General features: G+C 49.9%; 1 protein-coding gene across 1 annotated transcript in view; it reads right to left on the bottom strand.

Moving 5' to 3' along the window:
• POMT2 (protein O-mannosyltransferase 2) overlaps nt 1-13,762 on the bottom strand; it is a 42,729-nt gene that overhangs the window by 10,155 nt on the left and 18,812 nt on the right. Inside the window, exons 6-11 of the mRNA XM_036265985.1 lie at nt 13,007-13,166; nt 11,603-11,709; nt 10,876-10,958; nt 8,373-8,482; nt 4,689-4,755; nt 1,634-1,703 (exon numbers count right to left, since the gene is read on the bottom strand). Of these exons, the coding sequence (XP_036121878.1) occupies nt 1,634-1,703; nt 4,689-4,755; nt 8,373-8,482; nt 10,876-10,958; nt 11,603-11,709; nt 13,007-13,166 (597 nt within the window). The remainder of the gene's footprint in view (nt 1-1,633; nt 1,704-4,688; nt 4,756-8,372; nt 8,483-10,875; nt 10,959-11,602; nt 11,710-13,006; nt 13,167-13,762) is intronic.

The following is a 13,762-nucleotide window of genomic DNA, read 5'->3' on the forward strand; positions in this document are numbered from 1 at the left end:
CATCCCCAGTTTTATAAAGTTTCATTTAGCTTTTATTTACTTTGTGCTTATTTTAATCCATAATAAAAAAATAGGTGTTCGTTTTTTAAATTTTCAAAAATAAAATATAATTACAATAAATTTTAATTTATTAATAAAATAAAATTTATTTAATAATTAAATTAAATTTTTAAGTATCCATGATCATACACACCAGAAAAATAACACTCTCATAGCCATATATATAAAATCCCTGATTTTTTTCAAAAATCTGTACCTGATAATTCTAGCACACAAAACTTTTGAGGGCTGCTTCTGCTATCCATGGTTCCTATTCATTCTCGTATGCGGTGTGTTTAGTTATTTCTTACTGTGTATTATGCACCATCACTGAGAAAACATTTGTGGGAATGGATGACGATGTCTTTCCCTAAAGAAGACTCACATCTGCTTTTAGCCAGGCAGCTCGGAGACATTACCAATCTCAGATCATGTTCATTTAAATTCCTGGCTTGAAGATTCTGAGACCACCAGGTGAATGAATTTGGGCTGCAAATCCATGTGAGGACCAACTGCAAGTTACAACCTCTGAGGAACCAGAGACCGCCCCCAGCCTCCTCCAGCCCTCCCGAGCACACTGCTCAGCACCGATGTAACTTTTCAGGGCAAATGGACAGGGCAGATTTACCCTTACCCTCACCCTTCTGGGGCTCCCAATTTGGGAGAAGGATCACTTAGTAAATTTACCACTTTGAGTGAACCTAGAACGTTGACTTTAAAACTCCGTCTCTCAAGAGGCAGTTCCCCAAAGATCAAAACTCCAGATTGTGGGATCACGGAAGAAGTGGCTAGTGTCTCCCTTATTTCTCTGGATTCCCTCTTTCACTTAAGATTTTGGCCTGGTAACTCCTGACTAGCTTGTCAGCTCTTTGATGCTTTCTAGAAGATTTTTTATATTATTCCAGTTTTTATATGTATATTCTAGTTATTACATTTGTCATTTTCAATGAGAACATTGGTTAAATAAACTAGCTTGCCATGTTTTTGGAAACAGACTCTTACATCTTTCTAAAAGTAGCCGATTAGGCCCTGGCCGGTTTGGCTCAGCAGTTGGAGCATTGGCCCGCGGACCAGAGAGTCCTGGGTTCGGTTCCCACTAAGGGCACGTACCTCGGTTGCAGTTTGTCCCTGCCCCAGTTGGGGTCGTGTGGGTGGCCACCATTCAATGTGTCTCTCTCACATTGATGTTTCTCTCTCTCTCTCTCTTCCTCCCTTTCTATCTAAAGATAAATACAAAATTCCTTGGGTGAGGATTAAAAAATAAAAGTTAAAAATAAGTAAACAAATAAATAAATAAATGTAGCCAATTAGAAGCAGTTTGGGGCACCTGAAATTTTTTCTTTTGTCCTCTAAGAACAGGGCAGCATAAAGATACCTTCAAACTTTGAAGCTCCCAAAGGCAAAATAGGCAGGCCAAGGCCAGTCTGCCTGTTTCATGAACCTTCACACAATGGTTCCGCCCTCCTCCTACAGCAGCCTTGTTCCATTTCCCAGAGCCTCAGCCAAACCTGACTTCTGGTTAGTTCCAGCTTAAAAAGAACCCCCTACCTTTGGTGCCTACCACTCATCCATCCCAAACAGCAAACTTACTTACTCTCTATGTTCCAGTCGAACGATGTCTCCATGCCTTACAAACTCCACGGGGATCGAAGGGTCCAGGGGATCTGCCGGGAAGAAACAGCACCGAGACCTGAAACCGCTGGCTCACTGGGCCAGTTCTGACGGAGGGCCTGCTGGTGGAGTCATGGTATGTGGCACGCGTGGAGGTGCTATCCGAGTGCTGTGCGGCCAGAGAGAAAGGCCCCGACTGTTTCAGAGGACTGGAGAAGGGGGTCCCAAAGATAATGTTGGGAGAACGCTGCCTGGTGCACAGTGCGGGGAAGGCACAGAGGTGTGAAAGAACGAAACTCGCTCGACAGCTTCCTGTGGTTAAGGTGGTGGGCAGGGAGAGGTGGAAACAGAAACGTGCGTGAGCAGAGGGCCAGACCGTGCACGCCAGGCTAGACCACGTGGCTGCCCCGGACAGGCACTGAAGCCCCCACTGGAAGATTTCTGAGCTAGGAAGCCGAGTAGTGATATGATTTCCTTTTAGCAGTAAAAATAGTCTTCCAAAAATTAATTCATGCAAGTTAGTATTTTCCCAGCTCTCCTCAAAATCAAATGTTAGACCCTGCGAATTTTGCCAGTGATGATCTTGTCCCCAGCAATGCACTTGTGAAGTGCGAGGTGAAGAAAATGATGGAAAAAAAGGGCCCCCAGTTGACGCTTGAACAACACGGGTTTAAACTGTGTGGGTCCACTTACATGTGAGTTTTTTTTTCAATAAATATTATAAATGTATTTTCTCTTCCATATGATTTTCTTCCTTATAACATTTTCTTTTCTTTACCTTACTTTAAGAATATAGTATGTGCCCTGGCCGGTTTGGCTCAGCGGTTTGAGCGTCGGCCTGCGGTCCGGAGAGACCCAGGTTCGGTTCCCGCTAAGAGCATGTACCTCGGTTGCAGTTTGTCCCCGGCCCTGGTTGGTCGTGCGGGTGGCAGCCACTCGATGGGTCCCTTCACATCGATGTTTCCCTCTCTCTCTCTTCCTCTCTCTCCCTCCCTCTCTGTCTGTGCAAAAAATGGAAAAATGTCCTCGGGTGAGGATAAAAAAAAAAAAGAATACAGTATGTAACATATGTGACATACAACATATGTGTTGACTGACTATTATCAGTGAGGCTTCCAGTCAGTAGCAGGCCATCAGTCGTTAAGTTCTGGGGGAGTCAAGAGTTACACGTGGATTTCTGACTGCGCGGGAGGCCAGTGCCCCTCAGCCCCGCGCTGTTCAGGGGTCAACTGTACTTTTCTATATCACCCGGAAGTCAAACTGACCAGGCTCTAGAAAGGTGATGACAGTGGAAAAGGAATCAGCAGTAATCACAGCAACACAGAAGAATCCTTGCAAATTTCTGTCCCAAACAGCCGGATACTAACACTCAAGGTCAGAAAGACAAATTTACCAGCACAAATCACTGCTCTCAAGAGAATCAATCTGAGAACTCAACCAGAGATGCCCACTCCTATGTGGGCTTCTTTTAAGGTCTCTTTACATTTACATGATTAAATAATCAGCAAGATGACAGATCAAAAAAGTCAATGGGGCCCTGGCCGGTTTGGCTCAGCGGTTGGAGCGTAGGCCTGCGGTCCGGAGAGACCCGGGTTCGGTTCAGTTCCCGCTAAGGGCACGTACTTCGGTTGCAGTTTGTCCCCGGCCCTGGTTGGTCGTGCGGGTGGCAGCCACTCGATGTGTCCCTTCACGTCGATGTTTCTCTCTCTCTCTCCCTTCCTCTCTCTCCCTCCCACTCTATCTGTACAAAAAATGGAAAAATATCCTCGGGTGAGGATAAAAAAAAAGTCAATGGGGAGGGAAGTTGTATTTCATATAAATGGGGGGGCACGTTCATAGCCATCAAGAACTCAAAGACCTCAGCCCAGACACTCCCCACTTACACAGTGCTCGTAGCTACCTGCCTTCACACAAACCCTTAGCTACCTTAACCTAGAAGCCACAGTGAAATAACAGACCAGGGACACTCAAAGATTCGGCTTGTGCCCACATGACTTTGGAAGTAAAGGTGGTCTTCCGCACATACCTCATTGTCACAGACCACTTAAGTTTGGCCTGTTGAGTCAAAATCCATTCAGCACCAGTATTAAAAAGGTAGAGACACAGACACTGCCCGAGAGTGCTGCAATTCATATTACCGAGGAGTAGGATGTGAAGACAATGACTGGGCGCGCCGCATTCTAACCCAGGACCATGGCAAGAGGAGGAAGCAGGAAGGAGCGAGGAAGGGGCCTCAGCTGGGCATCTGCCACTCCCTACAAAGGCGCAGGCTGGCTCAGGGCAGGCTGAGCGGGCAGGTTTGCTGGGGAGTCACAGCGAAGTCTGTGGCACAGGACAACCTGCAGGGGCTCAGGAGGTGAGTGGGAGATGCCCTCTGTTCTCTCGCACTGCGGCAGAAGGCACGGCCTGCAGGTAGCTAGCTGTCTGACCACAGAAGAAAGACCCAGATTAGTCCATGGCGTAAAGCCCCGAGAGCCGACCAGTGTGCCTCAGAGCAGCTGTGCCAGGCCAGGCAGAGGCAGATCAGCACGCACCCAGTGAGGTAGCACACACCAGCCTCGACAAGCCCAGCCACAGGGCTGGCAGGCCCTCAGATCTCCAACTGACTGGCTCAGGGATGACTAGTAGGCAACCCTCTACCATATCAATTCGACCTGAGCTACCCCTATGCTGGGGTCCGCAGTGCTTGGCGTGCTCTAAATTAGAAACGAGAGCAGCCACCATGCGCCCCAGTGGGGCTATTCACCAGCCCAGGAAATCCTCTGGATCGAGTCCAAGCCTTAGCCCTGCCCTCTGGCTTCAAAATGACAGCTCTAAGAGTGAGATGTTATCTGTCTCGATCACTGCTAATCCCCTAGGCTGACAACAGCACTTTGAACGTAGTAGGTGCTCAGTAAATAACTGTTGAAAGGATAGCTGAGAGAGTAAACATGTTATCAAAGATGCTCAGGAAAGCCCACCTCTACACCCATGAGAAATGTGAAGGACGGCTCAGAGTAAGTAATAACACAGGAAGAGTCAGTTCCCTACCACATTACCTGAGTTTGTATTATGTTTCTTGATAATCCACAGATTGTTGTAGTCCTTATGCAAATAGGTGGTGACCTGGGCAAGGGTGGGGGGAGGGAGGAGAAAGGGGGAGGGAGAATACCATCACTATCAGCACAGCAGCCACAGGACAGTCAACAGCAAACCAACATTGCTTAAGCCTTTCAGAAACCCCAGCCACCAACCCGAGGGGCCAAGTTTCCCAGCAGGACTCAGAAGTAGTGTTGGTGAGTGAGAGTCTCTCCTTTCTGCATTGAGAGGACTTTTCCCACAAGAAGGAAGAACCAGGATTCCTGTGTAACACAGTTTCCAGTTCACAAAGAGGGTTTAGTGCATTTAAAAAAATAAATAAAACTATGCCTCAAACTCCCTAAATGAAAAATTCATGCTATATGTTCTAGAATGTAGCCAAATGACACAAAAAGTTCCAGAAAAAGCTCATTCTAGAAGCCTGAAGGTTTAGCCCATAGTCATTTTGTATACACTGATTTTTTTAAATTATGTGTGCATGTGTGTATACTTGCATGTAACGCTGTGATTAATCTCACAGCAAAAACTTGGAAAAAGTATAAATGCCCACTAGTGGAGGAACAGTTAGCATGATGGCATGTCCACAGGACAGAATGTTACACAGCCATGGCCAATGTGTCACAGCCTGCTTTTTACCAGCCCAGCAAAAGGTTTACAAGGTGCTGAAAACGGCCACCACGTATCACCAGGCTCTGTTCTAAGCACTGGGCAAGCCCTGTCTCCGTGCTGTAGGCTCATGCTGCATGGGAATCACTGCCTCACTCACAAGGAGACTGAGGTTAAGTGATGTGCTCAAGGTCACAAAGCTTATCAGCTGGAGAAGCAGGAATCAGGACAGAGGCTACATACATACAATTACACCAGTTATGTAAACAAGAACATAAACTCCCAGAAACAACAGAAATATAGGCATTTCTCTTACAACATAAATTTGTGTAACTCCAACTGGGCAAAACATGGCTGATTTACTTGCAAAGAGATTTGGAATTAGCACTTAGGAAAGTAACTATGCATGTATTATGGCTGATTTCAGTGGCTTTGCATTCTCAGAAAAAAAGTAGGGATAATGGTATTAAGGATATACAAGAAGCTAAAAGATGTTGGTGCCAAACCACTCCTGAACAAAGCTGCATACAGTCCACCCAGAGTGGATGTGCCCAAGGGTGTTCACGTGTTGTGGTACTCAGGTGTGTATACTCTGTGTATTTTTTTTTTAACAAATCATTATTATTAAAATTACTTCTTTATTCAAGTATAGGCCATGGCCTCTTTTCCCATCAAAACATTTGTCTGCAGTAGAGTGTTTTGCAGCCTAAGGCTTCCTCAGAACACAGGTCTCCTGCTTCAGCACAATGCTATCCATGAACCCCGACGGTAAACACTGACCTTCTGGGACTCTATGAAGCTTTTGTTTTATTTTTTATACTTTTCATGTCTTTCAATTTTATTTTTACATGTTATGCTTTAAAAACATTTAATTTTTGAGACCTAGAGATGTTAACAAGACATTAAACTACAGGGTGAGTGGGGCCACTGGAGGCTGTTGAGCCCGGTTCCCAGCCCGCCCCTGCCCCCTCTGCAGGTGAGGAGACAGGCTGAGAAGGGCTCAGTGACTCAGGAGCTGACCAAGCCAGACTCTTGTCCCTTGGCCTGCTGTGCTCTCTCTGTACCACCATCATTCACGCCTCCACACCTGGGCTGCACATGTATCAACAAGGTCATTCAGAACTTGGCCCTTCTCCCCCGTGTACAGTGTAGATGTTCCTGGTCACCACGCCTGTAACTTTATTATCTTCTACATGACACTGGTTGCAAGGTGTCACCATGGAGGGGCTAGCTGTGAATTCTGCCCTGGCTGCACATTAGCCTCTTCTTCGGAACTTAACCCCAAACAACAATGCACAATGCATGGGCCGCATCCTACATCAAGTCAGCGAGAATCTCTGGGGTGGAGCCCAGGACTCTGATTTTTTAAAAGCTCTCCAGTGGATTCTAAAGTGCAACCAGGGCTGAGAACCACGGGACTACAGATGAGTAGAGAATCAAGAATGAGACGCTGATTAGAAAACCCAATACCCTGGGTAACTAGTAAATAAGGAAATAATAATAAAATATTTTGAAAAGCAAAACGTTTCTGCAAAGTAAGGACACTGGTCATTTTGCAAGAAGAGAAACTTCACTCCCAAGCTTCTCAGAACAACAGCATGCCCTGTCGCCTCCACTTCCTCACCTGCCGTCTACTCCCAAGTCCCCAAACCCGAGACTTCTGCTGCCCTTACTGCTCACTTCCTCCCTTATCCTTGCCAGAGTCAGGAGGTCTCTGCAGCACCTGAACTACTCTCCTCTCCTCCTGGATTCTCTCTTCCCTGTGCTGTCTCCTCCAGCCTTCCCCTCCACTCCTCGTCAGCCCCTCCTGGCGCCCCTCGGGGCACTCTGCACACGACCTTAAATGTTGCTGCTCCCCAGGGTTCTTTCAATGGCCCTCCTCCCTCTGCACCCCCTTTCTGGCAATGTCACTCAACCCCACCATGCCGCTAACACCCATATGTTACACACTCAGATCTCTCACCTGTGACAGGCCCCAGATCTAAAATACACACAGGAAACTCCCAGCTCCAAAGTCATTCTGCCTCCTTCATTTCTGATTATGGTGCAACAGCATTATCACACATACGCCGCCCTCCAAACTACAGGCCTGGACACAGCTCGTCCCCGGCCCCTTGTTATTGGGCCCCAGCCTGTGAAGTATTTCCTGAATCAATTCCTACCCCTATCCTCCTAACTGGTTCCTCACCTCTACTGTGCTCCTTCAATCCATCACACTCCTGTGGAGGTATCTTTTTACACTAGAGATCTAATCACATCCTGTCACCCATTAATAACTGCCAATGCCTCCCCAGTGTCTATGGAACAAAGTCAAATCTGCTGTAACAAACAAGGCCTCCCGGTCTGGCCCACCCCCTCTCCAACACCCGCTTCTGCCTCTCAGGCCCCGTGCACCACAGCCACACCTCACACTCCTCACAAGGACACGGACACAGTGTCGCTCGCTCACTCAGACAACTCATGGTTAACCAACATGCACTTACGTGTATTATCTCATCAATCCTCACAACCACCCTAGGATGGAGGGAGGCACTATTTATTTCCCCAATTTAAAGGTTAAGGAGTTTGTTCCAAGTCACACTTGAGTGGAACCAGGACTGAAACCCAGATAATGTAGTCTGGTCCCAGGTCTGAGTATAACCACTACACCTTACCCATCATCCGCTCCGTGCCAGCCTCTGTGCTGGGCACTTGAGCCTCCCAGGAGGTAACAATCAAGAAGCAGAGACAGGAGGAAGGCAGCGCTCAGCATTCGACGTGAAAAGCGTTTCTACAGGGGCCGAGAGAGCCTCTCACACCAGAGGCACCTAATCGAGTACCAGGCAGAGGTGGGCCATGGTGGTCAGAGGGGAACCCCTACGCTGAAGCCTAAAGAAGCTAGAGTAGCCAGAGGAAAGAGGAGGAGCGTGCGGAAGAGGAAGAATGTTTCAGGCAGGGGAAGCAGCACAGGCACAGGAAGGAGGCAAGAAAGGGAAGGGGCTCAGTGCCACAGGCAGCTCGGTGCTGCTGCAATACCGGCGCAGGAAAGGCTCACTGACCTGCTGCTGGCGGGCGCCCACGCCCTCAGGATAGAGGTGCCTGTGGGAGTGGAGATAGCCAATGGCCATGCGCAGGTTCTTCACGGTGATCACCGAGCCGAAGGCCAGGTCTAGGGGAAGGAAGGCAGTGAGGGTGTGGGCAGGCGCAGTGCTAGAAGCTGCCCTGACTGGGGGCCTCCCAAGCCACGGGCTCACTACCCTCTTACAGGCTCCACTGCGCCCAGGATGCTGAAAGCAGGGTACACAGCTGCCTCTCACTCCCATGGGGTCAATCAGGAGGGAGGGAGCTCCAGAGTGCCCTGCCCTCCTCTCCCCACCCCGCCCTGCCCTCCCTCCTAAGCCCTTCAGAGAAGCTGGGCAGTAACAATGTTACTAAAATACTGTGTAGTAAATAGCAAAAGATTAGACCCAACTTGTCCTTCAGTCAAGGTCTAGACATACGTTCAATGGAATAAGAGAGAAGCATTTTACGTCATCATCTGGAATGTTCCCTAAGACATAATGTCATAATAAACTGTTAAGAGACTTTCATGTTTCTGAATCTTGGACCATAGGAAGTAACTGTTTAAGGGTATTTGGGGTTTTTTTCCCTCTGAATTAAAAAAACAAAACAAAAACAGACTGAACCCACTGCAGGCCCTGGGTTACTGAGAAGCCTCCCTTCCCACTGCCCCCCTTTCCTCAGCCCCCTGACATCTGGCTGCTCCGCCACTCCCTGCTGCACCGCAGGTCTCACCCCACCAGAGCTGGCCTCCTCCTGTCTCCCTCTGCTCCCCACCGGGACAGGCTGCACCAGTTACACTGGGATCCGAGGGCGGAGCAGGCCTGGCTGCAGCCGTGACTGTCCCCGTCTTGGGGAACATGGCTTCGTGACTGATGAGCACAAGGGGCAAGTGCTCCAGCAAAGGTGACACTGTGCCGTGTGGGAGCCCAGAGCAGGGTAGGATGGACTCTCACCCACGGAGTAAGAAGAGGGTGGCTTGATGGAAGAGACCACAGCTGAGCTAGGCCTTCTGAACGACGGACAGGAGCGTGCTAACCCCCACAGCTCCATTTCCTAAGCTCTCCGTGCACCAACCCCTGCACACTGCTGACCACCTTCATGCCTCCTTCTCGACCCCACACTCCCTCGTGAACTGCTCCTCTGCCGCCTCCTTCCCAAGGCCCCTTCCTCCTGCGTTTCCCAGTGACCTGACCTCAACCTCGTTCTCTTCCTTTCTTCAGTTTCCTTCCAGGTCACAAGCACTGCCACAGCCTTAATCACCCCTTTACCTGGCTGATTCCTCCTCTGAAAGCTTCGGCCCCAAGCCCTCTGGCCCCTTGTACGATTTCCCCGAGCACCTCAAAGTCAACCTCTTATACAGAGCTCATTATCCGCCTTCCAAACCACCGTCTTTGCCTGCTCTTAGAGTTCATTCCTCCCACTGTCTTGGAGGGCCAACTGTTCTAGGCACTGTGCCAGTCCACGGAGATACTGAAGACATAGTCCTTGCCTCCAGGAAACAATCACCTGGGCTCAAGTCCTTCGTGACATCTTATTCCTCCCCTTCCACGTCCAACCTCCCTTGTATGTGCCGTCTGCCTTACCTCTGTGGCTGCTTCCTCTCCGCCCAGCTCAGAGCCCACAGCTGCTTCCCAGAGGATATCTCCAGCCTCCGACCCCATCCTCTCCCCGGCCATCCTGTACTTTGCCACCAGTGTCATCTCCCTACAGCATGGTCCTCCTGGCCTCCTTGCCCAAACACCTCCACTGAGGTTCCAACGCCTGTTTCAAACCCTCACAATCTGGCCCAACCTACCTTCAACCTTATCTTCCAGTACTTTTCTGCATATAACCTGTGCCTTGAGTTCTGCCCCGTCCTTGGCCTTGATCATGCTGTCCCTTCCGCCCGATATGCCCTCTCTTCCCTCTCCATCTGCTGAAATCTACCCATTCTTCCAAGGCAACTCACTCTGTGTACCTCTGATCCCTTAACCCCCGGCAAAAGTGCTCTCTCACACCCTCCGACTCCCCGAGCTCTGTGTTCCTTCTTTATACTCTTAGCACGTACAGTCATGTCAGGTAGAGACCTTGACACCAGACTCTATACCTGGCGGGCATCCATCTACCCTCTCCAACGTGGCTCACACTTGCTCGGCTACTATCTGTGGATAAGTGAACGCATGTGAGTCGCAGCGCAGCGTGGTGGACACTGAGCGGAGGCCCAGAGGTCCTTGTTCTTTCATGTCTTTCTGGCTGGCGTCCCCACGCAGCTGGCTTCAGTGTTTTCTCTGCCTCAGTGGAGAAGCCCCTCTTTAGGGTCAGAGTCCGCTGCCCAGGACGTCTACCTCTGCACCTCCTGGGACCCAACTCGCTCACGCTCACGAGCACTTGAACTAGAAGTGACTGGAACTTTCTCCCACTCCGCCACCTACAGGCTAAAACAACTCAAGCTGTCTTACTCGTCTTTTCTCATTCAAGTCCCAGAAAACCTCTGCCCTGCAGCAGGGCCGGGACACTCACACTCAGGGATGGAAGCGTTGTGAAGGTTGTTTCCCGAGAGCCGGGCCTGGAAGGCCGAACTGAAGAAGCCATCGCCCGGACCGCTGCGGGAGGGGAGGAGCGGAGGACAGCTACGTCAGTGGAGGGAAATCATGACTCCCCGGGGCCCCAGAAAGAGCCTGCTTGGCTAGTTTAAAAGAAGTACACCCAGCATGGCAGTGAGGTATCGTGAGATAGACACGGGTGATGGAGGAGGAGAAACTGGTTGAGAAACTCAGCCACTTACTAGCTGGGTGACCTTCAGAAGACACCTAACTTAGCTTAGCCTCTGCTCCTCATTTGTAAATTGTGAAGAACTCAAAAATGATTATGATTAAATGAGATAATGGGTACAAAATGCTAAATGTAGTTCCTGACACTTCGTAGCTACTTGTTAAGTGGGAGCTGCTGCTGGTGTTACTGTTGTTATTATTATCCTCACCCCAACTGCACACCCTTAAGGTGCCCCATCCTTATTAAGCACAAGGGACTTTGTTTAGGAATAAGGGGTTTTGGGGAATTCTTTCCTAAGGGTGCTGGCCTTTCTGAGCATTTTGGATACCCGGAAGACAGAGCCTAGGAGAACACAAGCAGGAGAATGCCCGGTGCCCCTCCTGTCATCCAGCCGCAGACCCAGGAAATCACATGGCCCACGCATCGGCTTCGAGGCAGGAGGAAGACAGCGAGAGGCGGGAGGGCTCTGCTGCACCTTCGGTTCAGCACCGCGAAGTGGACGGCATAGATGGCAGTGTAGAGAGACAGCGGCAGCACAATGAGGCACAGGATGCGCGCAGTCAGGTGTTTTCCCACAGTCACCTGCAAACAGAGCCGGGGGTGGGGGGGCATATGGGCTTTGTTATTCCTCATACCTTATATGTGCATTATATATGTCTTTATGTATAAGTCATAATCATAAAAAATTAAACACTAATAGCCATAAAGAAAGACTATGTGGAAACCCCGAGCCTTGCCACAACCCCACCACTGAAACAGTGCCGGGGACTGGACATGAGCCAGCCCTCTGCAGCCCGGGCAGGCCTTCACCCTGGACCCGACTGTCACTGCGCCACCAGCAGCGCTGCCTGCATCTTCAGCATCGTCATTCATCAGCCCTCTTCAGCCCGTCTCAACGACCCCTGCACCTTCCCCACGCTTCCTGCACTGGGCCAGCCCACCCACCACCTGGACGACTGCTCCTTGCTTTAACGTCAGGCCTCAGCGTCACCCCAGAAGCCCTCCTGCATCACCGGAGATGGGGTTCATGCCCCCTCTGTGCTCTGCAGACCTTGAGGGCCGAACTCTAATTGCCTGTTCACTTATTTCTCTCTCTCCTCTCTCGGGAGCAGGGATCGTTGCTTATTCATCTGCACGTTGTGTCTCACACTTAGAGGACAGCCTGTCTACATTTTCTGACTAAATAATAAACTTGTTGGGACTTGGTTCCAAGGCAATGGAGAAGCATTGCAGTCTGCCTCCCCTCAGTCTGAACCCTGGATCTGCCTCTTACTACCTGTATGACTGGGGAACATTATTACCTTCTAGATCTCGACTTCCTCATCTGTAAAGAGAGGGTAATAACCACCTACCATATAGGATTGCTATGAAAATAAAATGAGATCAGGAAGGCACAGTTTGCATGTGCCTAGCACAGAATGAGCCCTTAATAAATAATATTGTAATAAACCCTAAAGGCCCTTACTGGCTTCCAAATCTGGAAACCCTGGATAGGGAAAGAAAACTGTGAGTTCAGAAAGTCTCCCTAGCCATTTTACCTCAGGTCCCATGCAGTCAGTGCCTAACATATATTTGGCATGAGCCCAACTGGACAGACTCCCCTGGCTGGGCAGTTTGCAGAGCATTTGAAAAACACAGCAGAAACAAATGCCAAAAAAGAATTCCAAGGATGCAAGTCTATCCTCCCCCTTTATAGCTCTCCAGCCTCTCAGCCATGGAGCACTCCCTGCTGTCCTGCTGCCTGCCGAGGGGAGCTGGCCCAACCGGCCCAGCCCACAGCTCAGCCACCCCGTGCCTGCAGCAGAGGAGGAGAGAGACACTGGCTCCGCTGAGCAATGCTGGGAAGCAAAGACACTTCTACAAGCACTTGGGTTCTCACCAGTGAAAGACTGAGGTCTCCAAACAGGTGCCAAAGGTCTGATACGGTGTTCCACCCCACTTGCAGGATGATAAAGAGGCCAACAAACTTGACCCCTAAAGCACCAGCCAGATTAATGCCAGTCAGGCTGAGCCAGAACCACCAGGGGGCAGAGAAGGGCCTGAAAACCAACAAGACACAGAGTTCAGTTAGGCAGCTGGAACCAAACTCAAAAGCAAGAGCAGCCGTGGGAAAGGGCACAGGTTCTCGGACTCTGAGGAGCTGTGCTGTGCCCTCAGGGCCCCATGGAGCTCCCAGGACGCTATGGTTTGTGAAACCCTTGAGACCACAGGAAGCACAGTGTGAGAGTGAGGATCTTTTTCTGTGGAGAGGGGTCACAGCCTTCAGGCTAAGCACAGAACTTAAAATAATTCAGTAGCAACCAATCACACGGAAGTGGCAGGGAAATCCAGAGAAGCCACTGGACCCAGTCGGCCCTCTCCTTTGTGTCACCTGTGGACCCTGTAGAAGCCAGCATTGATTGCGTGCTTACTGTGTGTCAGGCACTGTTCCAAGAACTCTACGCATACTAACTCTTTATCCTACGCTAACCCCATGAGGTGATCCTTATTATCCTCTCATCACACATGAAGAAGTACAGAGAGCTTGCCCTGGCCAGTGTGGCTCAGTGGTTGGAGCATCAGCCCATGCACCAAAGGGTTACAGGTCCAAGGGCACGTACCTGGGTAACAGGTTCGATCCCAAGCCCTGGTGAGG

This window comes from Molossus molossus, unplaced genomic scaffold, assembly GCF_014108415.1.
Source record: "Molossus molossus isolate mMolMol1 unplaced genomic scaffold, mMolMol1.p scaffold_m16_p_1, whole genome shotgun sequence".
Taxonomy (NCBI): domain Eukaryota; kingdom Metazoa; phylum Chordata; class Mammalia; order Chiroptera; family Molossidae; genus Molossus; species Molossus molossus.